The sequence below is a fragment of the Mytilus trossulus genome, chromosome 1 (assembly GCF_036588685.1).
Source record: "Mytilus trossulus isolate FHL-02 chromosome 1, PNRI_Mtr1.1.1.hap1, whole genome shotgun sequence".
Lineage (NCBI taxonomy): Eukaryota > Metazoa > Mollusca > Bivalvia > Mytilida > Mytilidae > Mytilus > Mytilus trossulus.
In genome coordinates this window covers 78399560-78424059 of record NC_086373.1, presented here as the reverse complement: position 1 = coordinate 78424059, position 24500 = coordinate 78399560, and the positions used below count along the sequence as shown (strand labels likewise).

The 24500-nt window shown below is 33.0% G+C and overlaps 1 protein-coding gene across 5 annotated transcripts; it reads right to left on the bottom strand.

The window, feature by feature from the left end:
* Window positions 1-838: 838 nt before the first annotated feature.
* Window positions 839-24443, bottom strand: LOC134686113 (uncharacterized). Of its 5 annotated transcripts, none has more exons than XM_063545792.1 (2): window positions 24331-24443; window positions 839-3737 (listed from the first exon to the last, which is right to left on the bottom strand). In XM_063545792.1, exons 1-2 carry the CDS (start codon window positions 24385-24387, stop codon window positions 1104-1106), a joined length of 2691 nt encoding a protein of 896 aa, XP_063401862.1. In that variant the 5' UTR covers window positions 24388-24443; the 3' UTR covers window positions 839-1103. The 5 variants fall into 5 exon arrangements, with proteins under 5 accessions (XP_063401862.1, XP_063401888.1, XP_063401874.1 ...); XM_063545818.1 differs by lacking the exon at window positions 24331-24443 and adding an exon at window positions 9334-9429; XM_063545804.1 differs by lacking the exon at window positions 24331-24443 and adding an exon at window positions 9330-9416.
* Between the last annotated feature and the right edge of the window lie 57 nt (window positions 24444-24500).

The following is a 24500-nucleotide window of genomic DNA, read 5'->3' as shown; positions in this document are numbered from 1 at the left end:
TAATTGCGAATAATCTTAAACCTGTTCTTCGTGTTCTTTGTATTGTTTTTCGTTGATAGGATGGGTCAGGTCCTATCCAACTGATGTGAACAGTTTGTTTTTGTATTGTGCTGTTTTACCACTGTTTCAAGCTTAGTTTGAAACCACTGTTCCAGATAAGAAATTCTGCGTTAACATACATGTTTTACTCCGGTACATGTTTTATTGTGTGTCTGTCCCAAGTCAGGAACCTGTAATCCATTGGTACTAATACCTATAGTTTTGGGTTGCCGTCTACATTATTGTTTTGTTCATGGTTATCAGACATTTTTTGTTTTCTATTTTGAGTTATTTAACATTTGGCATGCCGGGTTGATTTATTTGTTATCTCTTGAAATAAAGATTATCTAAAATTTATATAGCTTACATATACAGAATTGGTTTTATTCATTGTTGAAGTTTGTACAGAGATCTGCATACTGGCATATGCTATCATTATCATCCTTTGATCTCTGGTGGATAGATGTCTCATTTTAATCATACCACATCTCATTATTTCATTGTATAGCAAGCCAAGTCATTTCTACATTAACAAACTGTTTTAAAAAAAACACACACATTTTAACCAACATCTTATTTTTTTAGAAAAAGATATTGCAAAGATCCAGACCCCTTTGAACGTATATGAAACGTTCAAGCAACAATTTTAGCTCGGAGACAAACTGAAAAAGACAAAAACAATAAAAATCTGGGTAAACCTGGGTTGCTATCTAATATATGTTTACCAAATATCTTCCCCAACTGTTACAAGTAGTCTTTTTTTTCATTTTTGGAACACTATAGATATGAGAATAAAAAGTTATAATTTTCAATTTTTAATGTTTGTATATTTAAATACAATTATTAAATAATTAAACACAACTTTCACATTATCACAAATACAGACAACAATAAGTATTAACAATCACAGTCATTTAGCACTTTCTACACTACAACAGTTTATGTAGACCATTTTTCACATTTGTTTGAGATCAAATCTTGCACCTTTAGCCGACTGCTATATAAAAATTCGGTCCATCATGCAAAAGCATTTAAAAAGAATTATTGATTGCACGTAATAAGGGTCAAACATAAGTTGATTGCATGTTGTGTAAACCCCCGGTACAAAAAGGTGGCGCTTCAGAAGGTTCATTATCCACTGTGGTATAACCGTCCTCATCCTGATGTGGACGTCTGCTCGCATCCAAAGTTATTCCCATGTCTTTTATTTTATTTTCTATCTCAAGAGACTCTGAAAAACATGCTCTTTTCTGTTTACTATCCAATAAGAAATAGAAATTTTCTCTTCTCTTCGGTGGAGGTTGTCGAATGCCATCGATATAGTTCAGCAAGTCAGCAGCCGACCACCTCGAAACGAATTCATTCGGAACGGTTTTTGAAGGATCTGATGGATCGTATGAGAACGATCTGGGTTTAGTGAGTTGATGATTTCGATGATTACTTGAGGTAGAAATAATGTTTATGTCATTCTGTAAATTTTGTTGGAAATTTGGATTAGATTGAATTCTTTGTTGTTGCAAACGAAAGTTTGCATTGAAGTCTGTTCGAATAGGCTCGGACATTTTTCTATCATTAATATTTCTTGCGGGTAAAGCTGGAGGGTGATATTTATGAGGAAGCAACCCATTCAACCTCATTCTTAAAATTTCCTCATATTGCAGAAGATCATCTCCAGGAATAGTTTCATACACATGATCATCTTTCTCGTCCCTTCGTGGCGTTTGACATCCAGGCAATCGAGTTGTTGCATACGGTGAACAACCTGGTAGTTTTGTGGTTGCATATGGCGCACAACCTTCGAACACAATATGATTCCGTTTATCCCTGGAATCAAACGAATGATTCATTTGAAATTTTTCTGAGTGAATATCATGTGGTCTTATCTCTGGCTCACTAAGTTGTCTTGAAAATTCAGGATAAGAAGTTTTATCAAACTCTGAACTATGAGGTAGATATTGTCTATTTTGAAATGAAGGATCACTCCCCAATGGTCGCCTCACACATCTAACGGACACTTTTCCTTGTGACGACAAGAGGGCGGGTTGAAAGTTTTCACGAGATTGTTCACAATTTTCCTGTTGACTTACGCTTGTATTAACAACACTTTCATTTTCAATGTTTCTGACAGGTTTTCTTAAACCATCTGGCCTGTCTTTTCGCCATTGTACATGCCGCTTTATTTTCCGAGATTTCATTTTGTTTTCCTGGTCCTTTTCAGCCTGTAAATCATGTATAATCTCAAACATTGAACGCGCGACTTTTGTGAGTTGATAATTGTTTATTTGTGCGGGGGAGAACCTGGTTGGAGTTTGATTGTCCGTTTGCTCTTGATGTGTCTGCACCGGTGGTCCTGTCTCCTCTGTAATTGATTTGTTTTGTTGTGATTGTTCATTCAATTCATTTTCCACAAACGTCTCTGGTTTACGTGTAACAATTGCACTTGTACAGATGGGTTGTCCGTGGGGTGATGGATGACTGTCCGACATTGAAAAATAGTCTATTGGTAATTCCATTGGAGGAACAGGTCGATTGTTTTGTTTTTTCTTTCCGTTCACAAATATATTGTCTATATCGGCTTCGTTTGTCGGTAGGGAATCACTCTCGTATCCACTAGATATCGTTACTGGAGAAGATTCACACGAAAGTGTTTTGGACGGCATTTCTCTTTCTGGTGTAATCACATTATCAAATGACACAGACCGTGTCAGGTCAGAATTCCCAGTTGCACCACTAAGTTCTTCTCTAGAACATACCCTTCTTGGGCTTTTTGGTTTATTTTTTGTATTTAAGTCCAACTTCAGGCGAAATCTTGCACTTTTTGAGTCCCCTGGATTAAAAGCTGAAACGTTTAGTATATTATTACGGCGATCCAAATCGTTTGTCAAATTAAGTGAGAGTGGAGTATTAGTAGCGCTACAACTTAGATTTAAATGGTTATTATGGATCTCCTCCTGAGGATAAGCATTAAGAGGACTAAATCCCACACAGCGATCAGCTGTTCGGTTTAAACACCCATTTGTTATTCTCAATGGCGGATTATCACGCTGACATACTCTATTGTCGGGTAGGTTTTTGTTCCTCGGATTTTGCTCACAGTCATTATGGTTCACTAATTGATCAGTTAAATGACAATTTCTAATTATATCTCCCGATTGACGGGTCCTCCATGAATTGCCAAACCCATAGTCCTTTGTCAGAGTGACATTAGATCTCTGATCCTTTTTTCTACGTTCATGCATCCTATCTCTATCACGATACGGCATATCAATGTTATCCAATACGAGACTGTTTAAATCATTAACACCATGCACACAGTTTGAGGAATTGTCAGACGATATATTGTCCGAGACCGATCTACCGAGGCGACGTTTTCTGGCGATTTGATGCACACAGATAACCTCTCCAATGATAAGTCCCAACTCGTTTTGATTCAGATGTTCATCACCAAGATTATGTTTCTGTCTATTTTCTTCACACGTTTCTTCGATATCTTTATCTGGACTATCACGGTGACGTTTATTAGATTTACGTCGTTTTGCTGAGATTGGTCCTGTATTGATATAATTGTTTATATCCACGCGAGTTGATAATACTGCTGCTGATTTTGTTGGATAGGATAGACATATAAAATCCTCAAAAGTTACATATAACAACCACATCTGATTTGTCAACTCCTTACTCTGATCTCGTAGATCATTCTGTAAAATAAAAATAAATAGTTAGTTATACTCTCAAAACTAGCATGACGGGAAATAAAGCATTTAAAAACTTAACTATTACATAAACAGTTTTTGGGGGTGTCACAGTTTGTTTAATTTTGTTTATATTGTTTATATTGTTTATATTGTTTATATTGTTTATATTGTTTTGTTTGTTGTTGTTGTTGTTGCCGTGTTTTCCTTTTTGTTTTACTGTGGACGGTTTAAAAAAGTCGGTTGTTTTAATTTTATCTTGTATACATGTAGCCAATAAACAATAATAAGTTGCTAGTACTGTGAACGTACAATTCCGATTTCTAAAACAACTTACATTCTTTAACCTATAATGGTTTACTTTTTAAATTGTTATTTGGATGGAGAGTTGTCTCATTGGCACTCACACCACATCTTCCTATATCTATTTACATTCTACATGTTTCAGCTTCATCATTAGTAGTTTTATTTTAATACCCGAATCAACTCCTAACTTTAAAAATAAAACATCAATGATGCATCTGAAACTGCAGGATGTTGATGTTCAGCTATATTAAATCGAACTTCAGAATATCTAAAAAATCTACATCGTCAATATGTTTCATAGCAAAATCCAAAGTTACATTATATTGCAGGGGAAATGCATTAGGTGTCATTATATATACATTAAAATATGATGTGTATAGCAAGAATATACAAATCCTTGATTAAAACATGAGAAACTGAAAAAATCAACTCTTCAGAAAATCTTATAATAAGGGACATGCAGGTTATAAAGACACGAATTAAGTAGTATGAATATCTAATACGTTATATGCTATTATCTTCACCTAAATTAAATAACTAATTTGCATTTTATGAAGTGTGACATTGAGAAATGGCCGTTGGATAACGCTTTGATGAAGAATTGTTATTGTGTTGTTGTTGAGAAATAATTATTTAAAGATTCAACACCTTAGACTGATCAAAGATGGATAGAAAGGACAGATAAATTATCATTTAAAATCCTGCCTCGCAATTTATTCGTTTTCCTTTTTTCATCATGGGAGTGTAACAAGTAATTATTTTGGTATAAGTGGTGATTTGTTACGAAAGGAGTCTTCGTGAACAATGTTATATGTATTATAACTTATACACAGTAATTCATCAAACCTTATAAAGAATCAAAATTAGATAATGAAAAAAAATGTATCTGTAGACATGTAACGAAATCATATACAAAGTTTCTATTTCAACTTTTCCCCAAAAAAAGTTTGTTAAATGGTATTAACACAAAGAAATCGCTACCTGGAGTCATATAATTCGTTGGAAGATAAAAGTTATATTGTCCAAGGTATCGAACATTGGAGATAACTGAAAAGTGTGTCGTTATTTAGTATTATCCTAATCGCTTACCCTACAGACAGTATCGTGACTGATATTACCATGATAACAGATTTTTTTAAATGATACTTTTTTTAACAGTTTTCCTATTTTGATTCTATTTTTAAAAACAAGTTTTCTAGATACAAACAAAATCCTTGTCGTGTTTGTAATGAATGTGTTTACCATCAAAGAGAAAATGTGTGGTTTTGTTGATGACAGTACAAATATTTGATAAAAGCCGAGGAAGTGAATCCTGCAGTTTCTTAACAAAAGAATTGACATAGATCATTTTTCACACCTGATGAACTTGAATAAGGTATATAGGTATAATTAACATTAACTATCACAAAGTTTGTCATCTTGTTGGGTCACAGCTTTATCATATCGACCACTATCATGACATTAATGTCCATAATTGATTGTTATAGCATTAAGTTTCACGGATTTTCTGGATTATACTATTTTTAACCATAATTATGTTTTGTTTTCCAGAAACATTGTGGAAAACGCACTTAAAGTATTGCATGCTCGTTTCCATTTACGTCAAATTAATTACGCAATAATTATTTTAATCAACTAGTAAACGGATAAAGCCACTGGCCCAAAGTAATTTTAATCAACTAGTAAACGGATGAAGCCACTGGCCCAAAGTATGTCAAGCTTGTTCATCCAGCTTCCAATCCTCGATGTACCATGTATGGTTTTCTTATCTATAGACAACCCTAAAAACAACCATTCAAAGAAAACGACATAAGTATCCTCTTATCTATAGACAACCCTAAAAACAACCATTCAAAGAAAACGACAAAAGTATCAAGATTTTTACCCATTACAAAAACATATCAACATATTGTAATAATTACACTTTATATAGTCTTAAAATGTTAATTAACTAAAATACCGAACTTCAAGGAAAATTTAATATAAAACGGAAAGTCCGTTATCAAATGGCAAAATCAAAAGCTCAAACACATCAAACGAATGGAAAGCAACTGTCATATTCCCGACTTGGTACAGGGCATTTCCTAATCTAGACAATGGTTGGATGTCTTTTTACCAAACATTCATTTTTAACCTTTCTTGATTGCTTTATATGGTCAGGTTTATTCTTAAAAGAATTGTGTTTTTTTGTGTGTACTAGTCAATAACACTTCTTTGTGTTTATAAAGATTGATCACCGGGTTGCTTGTTGTTTTCTTAGCGTCCAGTTGAAAATATTGCACTAATATTCAGGACGATCGTTAAAAATAAGAGTCACCAAATATCCCTTCATTCGTATATAATACGAAACATGAAACTTTGTATCGAATTCATGCAATTTTTTTCCTTTTTTTATTGACAAACTAGGTGTCATGTTCTAGTGCAATGTAACTGATCCATCTGAACAGACGTACTGTATAATTATAGCAGTCTCCACGGAAACTAAATCTTGGATGCTATATACATGTATAGATAGTACTTTATATAGTACAACAAATTGTATATATAGCTTAAAGGAACTTTGATATATTCTGGATTTACATTTGTAAGTGAGACAACTAGCCTTTAGAATGTTAGGAAATTACCAACATTTCAAAGAAAATGTGCTTTAACTACTGTCAAATTTAACTTTTACCGTTAAATCAATTTCTAAAATTCTGATGCAAATTTCATCTATTTGATCCCATATGAAGACTGAAAGGGGGTTGTAAGACCTTAGTGGTTTTTGTTAAGGAATTCTAGTTCATCAGAGATCGCATGGTTATATACTGCTTTAACATATTGAGGAAAAGCCCGTTATAAAATTATCCATTTACTACGTTTTGTATACCTTATATATAAACTGCGAAGTTCAAACAACAAGCTATTTTCAAAACAAGTTATAAACGTCTGAAGAACAAAGCCGAGTTATTGACAAATCTTGTTACATTTTGAATAATCATTAACAGAATGTATACGAAAAATATGAACCTTAATCCAAAACAGTTTAACAAAATAAAGCTACATGAAAATCATTTCATTTTTGGTTAGAGACGCCCTTCGATGGAAAATTCATACATAAATGACATGAATAATTGACATCAATCGGTTTTAAGAGCAAAATCTTGTATAGTTCTGAATTATGTTTTGAATTCGTATGGAAACTGTAAAAAAAAAAATTTTGAGGATGCGAGTGAAAGTAAATCAGAAGAAATTCGTTTAACCTATTTATATTGTTTGAGATACTCATGTATTTGTGGTATTTGTCTTTTTACAGTTTTGTGGTATTATGATTAATATATTTTTTTTAAAGTATACAGATAAGTACAGTTACGATCAATCTTACTGTAAATGTTTTCCGTCCGCCTACAAGTTTTATATGTGTATTTAACTTTCAATTTAGATTACTGGCTTCATCTCATTTATCAACAGTATAACAAGTTCGTTAATAAATGATCTTCACTTGATCACAAATTTAAAAGGATTGAAATTGCTAGACTAGGTTGCCATCTACCCGATGTTATCTGTAAGATGACCGAGTAAATTGATTTATGTTTTAATAAAGTGGTCAGTGGCCTTAAAAGTGTTAATTTCAAATTAGATACCCATTAAAACTATACTATAACATTTTATAGACCATTTATTTAGCGAATCTGGAAAGCAGGACATAACTAGCTAAAGGAAGTTCGATTTTCAATTAAATTGAGATTCAGAAAAATGCCATGATTTATTTATATAAGACAGTTGTGAAAATAAAATCCGAGCGTTTCAAAAAGTCTAGAATACATTGAACAGTGATGCTCGTATCAATATTTCATTTGCAATTTACAATTTTTGCAATGACATTTACTTTTTATCATTATACTTGTTCCGTGAGAATTTTTCTTTGAAAAGTTTAAAGACTGATTTGGTTTTAAAAACTTGCATTTGAAAGTGATAATAAGAAGATAAATACACTTTATTAATAAAAAAAAAAGAGAGTAAAAATACGTCAAATATACCAGGCTAATAAAGTTTCCTAACATCTCAACATCGACTACTTGAATTAATATTAAATCAACAAAAACTTACTTTTCCGATGGTTTGTAAATCCGAGCCATATCCATTCAAAATAAATTATAAAAAATAGTAATATTAACTTTTCCAGGGACGTTTCAAATATATAATGTAAATAATAATCTAATAGTATTCCAGAGATAAATTATTTCCTGTGTTATAACCAGTGCATATCTTCCAACTACTATACACCTGAGATTTACCTGGCTAATGTTGTAACGGATGATTTCATTGGACTACTTAAGGTGATATAGCCAAATCTAATCACAATCGGTGGCGTCGAAGCAAAACATTAGCACAAAACCTCGAAGAAGACTCAGATCATAATGATAAACTTCAAATGTGCATCAATAACAATTAAAATGAATATGAAGTCTATTTCTCACGGAACAATATCACGGACGTAACAACAAAACCGTTTCATTCTAATTATATATACAATGATTGACAATTTAGGGTAATTTTTTAACTAAAGACGTGTTTTATTCCAGTTCACCTGTTCTGTACAGGTTAAGTAAATCTATACCTATTTCATTGTTGTTTCCTTGGGCTGTTTACTTTAATTATTATAATTTCTTTCAATATTTATTTTACCAAATCGCAATGAACAGATCCGAGTGTTGATTCTGATCAGGTTCTATACATAGATCAAACAAACTCGAGGATCTAGTTTTCTGATATTTCTCACTGTAAATGAATTAAAAATTAAATCAATTAGCACATTCGTCTTGAGGTGAATTAATTGCTATATCCTGGGGGAAATTGTTAAAACAACATTAATTAAAAGTAGCATTAGTTTTCTTTGATAATTAGATTACCGGGCTAACCAAATTAACGAACTGATTAAAAGGTATCACCGATAAATAAATTAATATCTATATGCTAATCTAATTTTTCCATAAATTATAATTGAATCACCTTTTTGTTGGAAATACTATATTCATTACGATTTATTGTTCTCAGATAATAACTAAACGGGAAAATCTGATAGAACGAGTTGGCTCCATTTCTTTTAAATTTTGAAAAAAAATACTATTGGCACCTTTCCACGTCCCAATCAAGACCAAATTCTTCTATTTTAGTAAAAAAAATCTGATTTTGGTGGGAATCTCCGGCCGACACCTGCCATATACCCCCTGTCGAAAATCCCGGATCCACAACTGTTTCCAACACTAGGATTATATGTATAAGTAAGTGAAACGAACAATGACTAGTTACCTACTTGACATCCGTTCTTTGTGGAACTTTCTTTTGCTTGAAGATGTTATCAATATGACACGGATAAAGACCCAATCCCAGATACGAACGAATTCAGATTATGGTAAAGATAGGTTAGTGTAGGGATTTTACGGGGATTTAAACCTTTTTTATCCTTATTTTGTTTTCTAAGCTGTACAAATATTAGTTCGTCACCTGTCAATACAGGCTAAATAGAAACTATGTAATATTACATGTGACATAGATATATTAGGATGTCACATATCACGGAGTTTGATTGATTTCAATCAGTTCCATACAAATAAAGACAGGTACTTTCAAAACAGAAACTTTAAGCTACATGTTGCCTCCAACTAAAAACAACCGAGTTTGCAGTGCATTGATTCTAGTGACTGTGACTTACATTGAAAATACAAATTTCAGTTTAACTGAAGTGGACGTATACTCATTTTTGTTTTAAAAGTTTTAAAAAATATAATACTTTGAAAGCAATTAGTCCTATATTCGAGGACGAGCCCTTTCTGCATGTGTTTTTATTTATACGAATTCCAGTTAAAATTACATGCATTACATTTTTCATTTTTGCTTCAAAAGTACTAATATACACAGTATAATACTTTTGAAACAGTCCTGAAGTTGAGTGCGTGTCTTTCTCAGAATATTGTTTCTTTTAGTTCTACTTTCAACCACACCCAAGTTTGCTTCAAATATAATATTTGTATATCTCAGCAACATAGAGTATAATAAACTGTAACAGTGATGTGAACTTGTAAGTCGTGGTCATATTTGGTTTTTCCCAAATGAATCAAGACCCTATGGGAAAACATAAACATTAACCTTTATTTCTATGTTAATATGTATAAATATACATTACAATCAAATAATAAGTCGTAGATATCATTTTTAAACATGATTTTAAAAATCGGGATGGGGAAGGGTGAGGTATTTTAAATTCAGGTAGATTTGATATATCAAAAACATCAAATGTATGTGTATATGAAAATAATATCAAATGTCTAAACAGATATATCAATATCGAATATATATATATTTGCATGTTTAGGACGAGAACAAGTTAACAATAGATATAATAGGTATAGGTCTTGTAATAATAGAGGCTATCCGGGTTGATGGTTGGGGAAATTTAGACTGCACAGGTCTGGAAAATGAAGGCATATTGAATAGGGACAGAAATTTGGCCTGTATCAGGCCACATACGGACCCCTCAAAGAGTTGTTACAAGTTTATAGGGTTGAGATCTCATAAAACCCCGCCGCATATTTGCGCCTGTACCAAGTCAGTTTCTTGAATACAGTTTGGAGTTGAGTATAGCGTTCATTATCACTGAACTAGTATATATATTTGTTTATGGGTCAGCTGAAGGACGCCTCCCGGTGTGGGAGTTCCTCACTGCATTGAAGACCTAGCTGTTGGTGACCTGTTGTTTTCTGTTTCATGCATGGTAGGGTTGTTGTCTCTTTGACACATTCCCCATTTCCATTCTCAATTTTATTCTTAACGTGTAAAGAGCCGTTATTAAAAACTATAGTTCTGTCAAATAAATATTTGTAATTATCTAAAGCAGAACCGTCATTCCATCTGGAGAAACGTTTTTAGAGGATACAATATAAAAGAACGGACTTGATAGCATATACACTTGTGTGTGTGTTTCGACAAAGTTTGAAGCTATAATGTGAATATCAATATCGTACTTCGGACTGCAAATATTCATTCTTGACCTGTCATATGAGATTTCTATTTTGATGAGTTTTAATCAAACGGAATTGTTTAAAATCGACTGCAATTTTGATTATTCAAACTAAGTCTTTAATGCAAAAATATCAGGCACTTTATTTTAATTAAAAACCAGAAGAGTGTATTGAATTTACATTAGATTAAATTGATAAACGGATAGAAATAAACGGAAATTTTATACATAAAAGTAGACCAATTATGAATGATAAATATTACATAATATTTATACTGTCCTTAAAATGGCAACAAATGATCCGATTTAATCTTATTTTAATATTTATTGCTTATGATTGCTTTCTCTTAAAAGGGATTTGACAAGCGGAACAAACGAAGTGTCTGAAATAGCGAAGTGGAACTGAAATTCAATGTCGGGAATATAAAAGGGTATTAAAAACTTAAATTAACGACTTGAAATATATAATTTTCCTGCATGTATTCTCAATCAAAAGACGATGACCAAAGGTTCAATGGATTCTGCTTCTTTGTCGAAGTATTGTTACGAATTATTAATAAGATGCAAAGCAATAAAGAGAGTGACAATAGCACGTTATTCGAGAGCAGTGACCGTGATTACGTTCGTCACACTAGAAAATGATGTATTCACTTACACTACAGTGGTAAGTTTGAGGATCAGACCAAGTTTATAATAAGAAAAATAAGATCTCCTTGGTATGCATCAACGAGAAACCAACACATCCAATCACACAATTTATATAGTTTTAAGTTTTAATATACGTAAACAGGTTTAAACAATTCGTTATCTCTTACTCGTTTGAATTTATAAAAAAAACATGTCAGGGACTCATTATCATCGTTATGAACAAACAAATTTGCAAATGACCAAACTAAACAAGAGAGCACAAGCTGAAATGCCGGGTCTTCCTCACTGACGCGCGTCATAGTAAAACCAGTGCCCGGCACGTTATCATCAGTATGTTGATGGAGTGCTGAATTATTTAAAGAAGAAGAAAGACCATTTATCTTATGTTGATAGTCCTAAATAAAAAGATTTACTACCAACTATCATTTAAACATTACATGACCCAAGAAATTAGGTTAAGGTTAGATAAACCAAACTGGAGTTACACGTACATCTTGCAACCACGACATGCTTTAAATATAGTTGACCCATTGCATACAGTATCTGAGAAACAAACCGCCGTAACTAGGAAAACTAAAGATTGACAATGGAATCAGGAAAATGGGGTCATGGTCACATGATAACTGCCAGACAGACATATACACCTTACACCCGTATTATCTTTATTGCAAAAAACATGAAACCCTGACGGGTTTAAATGCAAACATAGTACAATGTATACACAAGTGACAAGAAATATAACTATACATGATAAATGTTTTTAAAAAGTGAAGTTGATATTAATAACATATATCTATATATAGATGTATATAATAATTGACCAATGTGGACCTTATTTTCGCAATTCCATAGATTGCTTTATATAGTCTACAACACTAGACAAAATATCTTTATTGGGATCTAGAATAGTTTTAAGTTTAGAGTTTGAGTCAAGCTGGTTAAAATTAGGATAATGGGTTTTAATTGCATTTATAAGGGAATGTCTTACATTACTGTTAATTTGGCAGTGAAGGAAAAAGTGTTCCTCATCATCTAAAATTTTACAAACTTTGCACAGTCTGTGTTCTCTTTGAATTTTTTTGTAACGTCCTAATTCAATTTCCAAATTATGATCACTTACACGTAATTTTGTTAAAAGCTGACGACTATTAAAATTGTTTAGATTGTGCAGGTAGTCCTCAAATTTAATTTCATTTTTAAGTTTACTATAAAGGTAAAGTTTTGAACTGTTATCAATATTTGAAAGTTTTTGAAGAGTGATGTTATTATACTTTTCCTTCACTATACATTTAAAAGTTTTTTTGAGTGAATTTTTTATAAGTTTAAAAGGTTTATCAGAATCAACATATTGTTCTTCATCAATATTAAATTCTTTAAAAATATGCTTGGCAAAAGTGTACCAAGTATATATTCCATCTTCAGACATAGACTTATTTACTGCAAAAGCTTCTTTAACAAGAGGGTTTATTTCATGGCAGTTTATTCGACAAAAATATAATAAAACTTGAGTTTTAATAAAAGAGTCAAGTGGAAATCGTCCTAACTCAGACTTTGCAGCTATATTACATGAGGTTTTTTTAATTCCAAGAACAGTTTTACAAAACTTATGATGCACTTTCTCAAAGCTGAATCTATCTGTCAATGATAAAATATCACAGTTAGTTCCATGCATTTTTTTACACCAATACCATACACCTTATATAGTTGACCAATTACTTATAGTATTAGAAAAAAACCTTATTGAGCAATGAACCATAAAACGGTAAAATAAAAGATTCCTAGCTGACATGTACATCGTAAAATATTTTCATACACCAAATACGCACATATCAAATATAGTTATCCTCATTACTAATAATAAAAGAAAAATCAAGAATTCTTAAAATCTTATTTTTCTTATATTTCTTCAAGCAGTCACTGAACGATGCAATTGAGGTCAAGAACAATGGACATATGACAGACGGAAACCTCATAACATAAGGCATCTATATACAAAGTATGAAGGATCCATGTCTCCTACGTTAGAGTTTTTTAACGCCGCCGCTGGCGGATCACTATACTATGTCGAACTTTCTTTGACATGTGCAGATGTCGCAGAGTTGCCAAACATAACCCTCCTCCCAAAAATAATCCAAAACAACAACAACAAAATAACACTAACGATATGATAAACGACAGTTATTCGTCAAGGTTCATTTCTCAGTTGGACATTAGAAAGAACATGTTGCGGAGTTCATATTGTTTTTTTACTCTGAACCCTCTATTTAACTTGAGACTTTTTGCAAAAAGAAGCGCAAATGTAAGTTGCAATTGCTTGAACACTATTACCACCTATTTAATTGCGTTTATATGTGCCCCTATTCCATGTAGCAAATATTGCTTTTATCTGCCCGTTTTAGAAGTTATGCAAACCGACAAACTAATGTAACACATGTAAATAGTTTTATATAAAGTCGACTTCCATGTCCTTGTACCACATTTACACAAACATTTTTATGCGGTAATGAATAATTACTGAAGGTGTTTTGGATCTCATGAATTCTTCAGAAAACCAACACCTGTTTCAGTATTAAATTAATTAGTTGACAAGAAAATATAATATATTCCACAAAAGACATAAAAATGTCATCTCCCAGAATAACCATAATTGTCTAATTAATTATTTATTATAATATAATTTTCAATGTAACTCTAGTAACAATATATGTTCTGTAGAATACATTTTAAAGAAACCACTAAAGAATCATTTTCCTTTTGTTTTATGGTGGTTCCATGGTCTGAACTAATTTCATATCTATGTCTTCCTTAATTTCGTGTCCTATATTTTCTTTTCACAGAGTATAAGAATTCGTGGTGGTTTTAATCCTATTGTTATTGCTGCGAAAATATCACCTTTGGAAATTGAGGTCCTATAAAAGTCATTTTTGGAAAATATAATTACTTAATCATATTCAAATCAAAAAAATATCTGGTTCTGCATATTTAATAAATTGTGGACACAGAGATATGTCTCGGTTTAAAAAAAAAATAGATAGTAAAAGAAATCGTTAAAATAGCAACATGGCAAACTACGACTGCAATGCATGACCAAAAAATCTCCATGGAAATAATATGTGCCAATGTTACGGTGTTCGCTGTACAATTACCATTTGCATACCAATAGTAGTTCCCCCATAAACTAATCCAATCACAAACTTATACACGTAAACTTAGCAAACGTTCAAAAGGCAATATCCAATACATGAGAGTTTTGTTGTTTTGTGCAAAAAAAAGCCGTGAGAGTTCTCGTTTGAATTGTCAAACCATTATCATTTCGGGGTCTAGTATAGCTTGCTATGCGGCAAGGATTTTCCTGATTGTATTGGCAATCTAGCCTCGACTATTTTTCATATAAAAAATGATCTTTTTTATTTCATTAAAGAAGCGAAGAAATAAAATGAAAAATGACCTTCGTGGTACTGTATGATGAACAGTGGTTCATGAAAGTATCCGTCGGGTTTCACTGAAACAAAATATTATCTTAACATTAAATTATCTCAGTAGATTTTAAAAGTGCGACGGACTTTTTACCATAGATGCAGATTTCCTCTGGTTTTCCAAATGCGACGGTTTCATTGTTGTTCAGGTTTAATATATAATGGAAACGGTTCATTGGAATTTCCAGAATATAAGCGTTAATTACCACTTCTTTTCCACTAATATTATCACCTTTTCGGGAAAAACCATTCATAATTAAACAACTGTTACAAATATTTAGAATAAGAGCATATATACAATAACGTATGTAAAAGATACAAAAGAAGAGGAAAGTCCATCGCACTTCATGCATCCATTCACTTTCTTCACGTCTGCATCTTCAAATGGAAATATTGTAAACAAAGATACGTCCTTGTTATTTAAAGAGTTTTACCTTTCAAGAATGTTCAGTTTTGAAATTGGGTTGCAATCCATTATAACAATTATAACAATTATAACAATTAATGTTAGAGGAACTGTAATATTATTATAATGTTATTATTTTCACACATGCGAAACAAAGATATGTATTATATATGAACTGTTATTATCTCTGTAGCTATGTACTAGTTTATGAGAATAAAATCATTCATTCATTCACAATACCAGAGACGGTTTGAAAGCATGCTTACAAAATGTACCTGAAATATCTTTTAATTCATAATTGCACGCGATGCATAAAATTATCATACAAAACTATAAATTTGTGTTTCCTAAATGTATTTAATATTAAACCCCAAGTTGTTAAGTCGCCATTCTGACCCTAAATACATAAAGCCAAACTATCAAATGTCGAAAGATAGACAACAAATATATGTATTCAAACCACTGAATGCACTCAAATTGTTCTTTCATCAGGAAAATATCTTCAAATATTATAAAAAATTGAAACCAATTGAAGTATTAATTGTAACCCAGCACCAAATGTTAGGGTGGCGAAATTGAGAGATGTCGAATAATGACGTAAACTTTTGCGTGTCCACAAAGAAAACAATGGTTTTATTATTACAAATGTCCACTTAAGAGTCCGGTAATGATTTTTACATATGTAATGGTGACATATTATTACCAAATGACACATACTGACTCAATTACTGAGGCATAAAACTGTCAATTTTATGTTCGTAAATGTAAAAAAATGATGAAAAAGTTATCAATGAATTTTGGCAATAAGGTGTTCGTCATATTGCCTTAAGTGTTTGATGTTACAAAATCTGTATTAGCGAGAGCTTGCACTATATATATGTATAGCCCCCTTAAACCATTTGATATCTTCGGTTCTGTTCGATAAAGTCCATAAATCATTTTTGATGATTGCTGACAACATATTTTCCATTATAGCATTTTTCAGGGAATTCCTTTTCATGACTAAATGTTATTTAAAAAAAGATATTATTGATTTCCATTAGATAATAGATTAAAAGTGACCTTAACGACGCCGTTCTACATTTTGAAGTGCTTAAATGTTCGATCTGGGAATTTGGAAATTTAATACTTATCCTCATTTATTGTTTTTCTTGTAGCTTTAATGTATTGCATCATTTTGCATGTATAGTCTGCATTGTATAATATATTGAACCATAGTTGATGAATCCGATATCTTGATTTAAATTACATAAAAAGTCTTATATATTGCAGGATGAACATGCAGTCTTTCCGTTAGACCGAGTTCTCTGTCGTTCAAAAGCTTTATTTTTGTTGGTGCTTTTATGCCGACAGCCGACAGAACGTTTTCTTACTAAAAGCACCAACTGAAAAAAAAGCTTTTGAACGACAGATAATTCGGTCTATCTTTCCGTTGATTAAAGAAAAAACAGATACCATACATCGTCTTTCTGCAGTCAAAAAGGAGAGCCAAAGTCTAGATATGCCAGACAGCAAGGGATGTCTACTAATCCACTATAATATAATGCAATATCACTAACCATTAATTGGACTTCACACGAGTAACGCAACTGGTGCAACTAAGTGCTAGGGACAATCGCACTTTTTAATTCCATCCTAAAGTGATTTTAGGGGAGGGGGATTCATATTGCGAATTTTATTATTTTTGCATCTATATTGTGGACATCTATAGTCTACAGCAATCATGGCCCGATATACAGAATGTGTCTTATATTTTATTTTTAGGCTAGACAATTTGACAGAAATCAAATATTTACATCAAAAGATCAAACTGGGCGTCGAGTGTTCAAATGATAAGTCCCAATCGAGCACTATAAGAACGTAGTTTCTCAGACAACGTGCCGGTTAGAACATAATGTAAACAAACATAAGCTATCTCTAGCATAAAATCGACTTTATTTTAGATTTTCTGAAGGTTCTTTTTCAGATTTACCTCTGAGAGAGCAAAACCCAGTAATTTCTGCAAAACACCCTTAAAGACAGCTGAATGATTTCGGTCCTTCAAAATGCACGTGTTCAACAATTTGAATGTTATATAAACTATTGAGAACGACAAAGGGGAATATTTCAAAGAAACAACAACCCGACCAAACAGCAGACAGTATGCATTTTTGTCCATAATTTCGAGGAAAATCTATTCCGTCATTTCACGAAATACTTCCCGTTTGGCAGGTTGGATGCAACTGAGTGCTCACTTGATTAAGAGTCTGAATAAATCTTACATAAAAAGGTTGTTTTAACTGTTTTCGCTGTTTAAGGCAGTTGATCAAGTAATGATAGTGTGGTTAACATCCAGTTGGGGTTATTTCAATCATGAATATTGAGGACGAAAAACTTGTATTAACAATTTTAGACTGCCATTGGAAAACAAAAGTATGTTGGATAGTGACCGACATTTTTCTTTGCAATATAACATGTGTGGTTTTTCAATGAGCGGTTGTAAGGGTTCTAACATACAGAGAGCATGACAATTAATCTCTCGACATTTTATATCGAATTTCAAGTTCTAGTATAACGAAATCGGAGGTCTATATTCAAGTTAGACTGATGCCAATGTCTTACATATACAAACACGGAATAGTGATATCTACCAGAAGCATATACTTAGATTGGGAATTGAATGTAAGAGGTGATTATTTGGTTATCTCATCATCATTTGAAGATATCTGATCGATTCTATATTTGACAACCAATTCATGATGATATATCTTACTCAGATTTTTTTTATCTGGACAATACGAGACATTCATGTTTTTTGTTTTTTTTTATCAACCACAGTCAGTGACGTCATGGCTGGCTGTTGGGACTTATTCCTTGATCTTTTATACAAGTATCTGACCACAATTCCGTCGGAAATGTATAATGAACATGTCCGAGTACATGAGGTGAAACCTGGCTTGTCAGACATATTTTGAGATTTTTGCTGAAGAGCAAACGGAGGTGTCGTATAATATTAATTAATAAAATAACGAGCCTTTAAATTTCCTCAAAAGGTCCTTATTGAAAAATAATTCCGTATCACATTACATGGAATGCTGCACATTTTATAATTTAAAATTTCGTCCAATAAATAATATTGGCAAATACCCCCTTATACAAGTGTGTATTACAAATGGTTCTGGGAATATAGCCCAGAACAATACTGTGCCATTTATCACAATATTTACCTAGCTCAGGTGAAATAATTTATGAGCAAAACTACATTAAGTTGCGAATTACGAAGAGAAATTATTGTAACCCAATCCTGTGAGATACCTTGTTAAAGACGACATCACGCGAGGTGGGTGATAGTGGATATTATAGATAAAATCTCGTTTTTACAGGTGTCTGACCACAACCTTTGGAACTGTGTCAAATCAGATGACCAACAGAAAGAACATGTCAATCACAACCTTGTAATTAGCATGAATTAATTACAGTGAGAAAGCATAATTTGTATGTGTATTGGAAACAAGATTTATAAGAACACAATAATTACGTTTAATCCAGCTCCCTTTTTTTCTTTCTTGTCATAATTAGAAAAAGCGGTGAGATTCTTTTACACTGACGATTTTCCAGTCAGTGATTATTTGATAATAATCTGCACGAATAGACTTCAAATACTTGTTAAAATGGAATTACTTTCTTGTATTGTGTCGTAGACTATCAGAGGCGGATTTAGGGGGCCCAAGGGGCCGCCCCCCCCCTTTTTGGGGAAAAATTTGGTTGCCTAAATAGGGAACCACTGAAGCGTGATTGGAGCGGGCCCCCTCTTAGGTCAGTCAGTGGGCCCCCACTTATGAAAATTCCTGGATCCGCCACTGACTCTTTACTTTTCATGTGAAAGTCTTATTTTGCGGGTTCCGATGATTAAATTTGTGCGCGCATTACCATTGCACTTGCGCGCAAAGAATCATTACGTTTGCGCACAAAGAATCATTACGTTTGCGTACATTCTTTTATGCCCGCGTCACACTGTCCCGATGTTTACGCCGATGGCAACAAGATTATGGAAATTTTCAAAATCGGGACTGATCGTATCCAGATCGGGCTATTCGTAGTGCCATCTTTAACAATCGTAGAACCATCGGCCACTTTTTCTAGCCTTCGGGGACAACTTCGGGAAGGGTTTTTAATTTTTTAACATGTTAAAAAATCCCCGACGGAACGTCCGATGTTGAGGGTTCGTATCACCATCCTCATCATCGTAATGTCACCGGGAATGCATCTTTGAACATCGTATTGCATTCATGTTTCCATCGTTTTTATCGGGTAGTTTTAACATTACGATGTCTACACGAATGAATCACGAAGCTACCCGAACGTCTTACGATGGCAACATGACTTCATGAAGACTTCGTAATCCCGCCGTGTTGCCATCAAATAAAAGTACGAAGGCGACAAGATGGAACTACGGCGGCAATAAATCCAGCTAAATGTAAGTAATTTTCGCTCTAAAATACATTTAAATTGCCATGCGCGATATGCAGTGGTCAGTCTAGTACGACAGTTAAGGAAGACGTTCACAAAACATGGAGCTCATATCATATGATTCTATGAGAACAAGAAGGGCGACAGCGTTGTTTCTGTTAATTCAAATGGAACAAGAAGAGCAGCTATTACAGGCTCAGGATTTACTAGTAAAATATTATTTTTTGTCAAATTTTCATATCAAGTAACATAATGAAAATCAGAAACGCGCGTCGTACACCAAAACTGCATGTACACGTATATAGGGAAATCAACTTTTTCTTCATTATTCTGATTGTTTATGTACCGTCTGAGTTGTTGTCACACGAATGTTTACTCCATAACCATTTTGTTTTCTATATTTCATATTTTGCTGCAGTTGTTGCTTTCCCCGCATCCTTCCTTTTGTCTATATTATTATGATATTCTCCTGGAAAGAGCTCTTTTTGAATAAATGGGATCAACGAACCCATTACCTTGCCTTAGAGATAGATCAGTAATCATGGGCATAATTATGGGTGATTATTCAGACTAGTGCACACACTTTACAGTTCAAACAAGGCAATGCCGAGCGAAGCATCCCCTCGTATGTAACATATTGGGGACAGATATGGACACTATACTTGTATATGAAACATGCAGAAAATGGTAAATTGAATATGCATGTTTGATACATAGACTATTTTTTTTAGAAATCAACCAAAACATTCAGTAACTGGAAATACCTTTAAGACTGTCTGTAGAACCAGCAGGTAAAGAAATGAGCAACCAATTTCCGGTGTATTATGCTAATACAAGGAGAAAAAACAAGTCCATCTGCATGACCTTGATCTTTGTCCTTAAACGTAAAATTTGTCAGATCATTACAAGAAGGAACAATATACCAAATGTGGTTAAAATCTTTTGATGCATTTTATCTACACGGAACTTACATGTAGTATGCGACGGGACATTAAACTAAGTTTTATAAGAATTAGACAAAAAGATCGATTTCTCGTAAGCTGTCGCGCCATCATCGTAATCCATCATGTAGCCTTCGTAATCCATCACGTAGTCTTCGTGATCCATCGAGTAGGCTTTGGCTGAGATATGAAGCTTAAATACCCGTCTTCGGTTAACCTTCTTATGCCCATCTTTGGTATCGTATATAATTTTGGCACCATCGTATAGACTCCGTTATTCGTAGTACTTGCTTCGGTCACTTTTTGGTATTTTAACGAGATCGGGACCAACTTCGTACGAACTTACAATTTTCGCATTCGGGTGTCGATCGTATAAAGAAATCGGGACAGTGTGACGCGGGCATAAAGGTAAACATAGATAATACAGTTATAACTATTTACTTATTTGTAATCCGCTCTTTTATGCAGAACTCCTGCCGGCGCACTCGGTAATCATGGTGAGGGATCAAATCAAGGATCAACTGCTCGTACTTTTGCTTACACAGAAGCACAAAAAATAATGGTATTTAACAGTGCATGATCAATGTTAAATGACACAAACATTTGGAACAATTCTAAGGACAACATAACAGGTTAATTGCCAAAAAGAAACACCGAAACGACTAAACAATTAAATACTCTGCTTTGAAATCAGTACTGCACATCTTTCAGGATAAATTAAGTGAAAATCTGTAATCATCTCAAACGTACAAAATTATTTTACATGCAAGTTGGGCTGTTTTAGAAAATTTAATAGTTTGAGAACATTAACACGAGTTGTTCATTGTAGCAGTACAAAGTTATAAACTGAAGTAATATCTACTGTCGTTGAATTTGTAAAATTGTAAAATCATTTAAAGTCCCCCACAAAGACGATCGTTTTGTGTTAAATATTGACTGTTCTTGTTAAAATATCAACCCCCATCAACAAATATTTGAAGTCAACATAAAGTACAAGAAAAGTAACTTTAGGTACCCGTACCTAATTAACCTGGACTTTTTACCTGAGCCTTCACCTGAGTGACAACCAACTGATACTTATCTACTTTTAAGTGATTTTAAACTTTCCTTGCTATCGTTTTCTATCAAATATTCTCACTTTTGATGTTTAATAACGATTGTCAACACAAATACAAATCTTACCATAAACACCATATCTTAAATCTCAAATAAAACCAGAAGGACTTTATACTGTTATTTATTATTGTCCACTTGTCAAATCGAGATAATAAATTGATTTTGAATTATTGGTGTATTAGATTCTTCAAAATTTAATAGATATGCATACCAAATGTCCCGTAATCCATGTGGTATGTCGTGGCGAAACTAAGGTGACCAGTGAATTTTAATTGAAAACGGAAAAGTAAAACTTGTATATCTATCATGGTATTTGTTTAAATATGATATTTTCCCATGGTAGATACATGCTTTCTAGACATAACACTGGCTACAAAGGTACACTTACCGACCCAACTTTAACTTTGACTTTAGATCACAAACTTTATCCCACATGTAAAGCACTGGTCAGGAAAAATAAGACATATACAAGGACCGTTTAAAGGAATAACCACATTGTTATCTTCAAAATAAACTCGTATGCTGCTGTTTTACATATCTATTTTTCGTTCATTATTTTGTACATAAATTATGACATTATTTTTTCTCGTTTGAATTACATTGGTCATTTTGATGCCATTTATAGTGACTATGCGGTATTGGCTTAGCTCAATGTTGAAGCCCGTACGGTGACCTATAGTTGTTAATTTCTGTATCATTTGGTCTCTTGTGGAGATTTGTCTCATTGACAATCATATCACATCTTCTTTTTTATATCTTTTATTTTTTTGTATTACCCAAACCCACCTAATCTTGTATAAACATGTGTGCATCGCAAGGAATACAGCACCAATGCCAATTATTGAGAAGGGTAGATTTTTTTCTGGTTGACGTCCTTGGTCCCACATTTAAAATGCTTCATATGGCATGATAAGTAATGACAATTAGACATTTTACAAAAACAAATTGGATACTGACATATGAAGAAACGAACTACAATCTCATGTCGTGAAATAGGCACATTGTTGAACTAATTTGGGGGTCTCCTTACAACTGATCAGAAAACTATAACCGTATATTTGCAACTGTTTTATCGACATAACCATTTTTGAATAATTTCCTGAGCTATACTAGATATAGTTTACCATACATAAATATAAACTAAGTTGTGAATGCATTCTTTTTTTTCTGATCCTAAATATAATACACAGATATGAATGAATCATGGTAAACTTCACAACAAATGTCCTTCAATTAATACCTATACAATATATACTCTATCTAGCCTTTGTTACACATTGTATATATAAGATATGGATCTTGACAATAATAAATCTCTTATATATTTAATACTATATCACACGCAATGTGTATAGTTATGGTAAACATTGATTAATTACCACACTGACTGAACAGTTCAAGGGGGTGCATACCCTCATCAGAAAAAAACTACTTGCTCTTTAATGATAAATATATGAGGGTCACTAGGGTAAGTATGTATATAAATACATATATAGTTAGAGTTCGGTTAGACTTGGTATATGCAGAGACATATGATTATACTATGAGTATATTATATAAATATATAAAGATGTAGTATGAGTTCCAATGAGACGACTCTCCGTCCAAGTCACAATTTGTACGGTAAACCATATACTGGTACATTTTATACTAGTTTGTAGTAATTCCTATCGATATTTCACTGCTTTCTTTTTATTATTAAATGAAGGAGTTATATTTTTAACTGAGCACTTTGCATGCAACACCGAGAAATTTAGAAAAACACTATCAAACCGAGTTTTTGTTGTCTATCATTTACCGGTACGTAAGTTGTATAATCAGTACTATACTGATAACCATACCAATCTAATTAAAAACCGATCTCTCATGCCTCCGTTTTCTGATATGTCGCGACATATCAGAAAACGGGAGCATGAGAGATCGGTTTTTAATTAGATTGATAACCATACATACCAGTGGCGGATCCAGAAGGGGGAGTCCGGGAGTAGGACCCCCTTTTTTGGGATGATCAATGCATTTGAATGGGGACATGCAGTTAGAACCCCCCTTATTGTCCTGGATTAGGAACCCCCTTTTTAAAATGGCGGGATCCCTGATATTTTTATACTGTAAATGAAATCATTCCGATCGAGGAAAGTTTCAAGGTATCGTCTTCAGTTTTAAAATTACAATGTAACATAAGTCAGCATCTGATGCATTCATATGATGCTAAACAATAGTTTGATTAATTTCTAATGTTAAAAATAAGTTAACTTACCATTTCACATCTCAGCTGAAGTAACAAATTATCCATATTCGTGCACTGCATGTCCATGCAGGGTACAAACTAAAATATTTGAAAAAAAGTTTAAATCAAATTACACCCATAAATGAAGTGTGGTCAATATATAATTTACACATTTAGATGCATGCCACATGTGTTGACAT

What these genes read in the sequence shown, in the direction of transcription:
- LOC134686113 (XM_063545792.1), bottom strand. Translation starts at nt 24,387, where the DNA reads ATGGACATGCAGTGCACGAATATGGATAATTTGTTACTTCAGCTGAGA. An exon ending in TTCAGCTGAGATGTGAAATG is followed by an intron (nt 3,738 to 24,330) that starts GTAAGTTAACTT and finishes TTTATTTTACAG; the next exon opens with AATGATCTACGAGATCAGAG.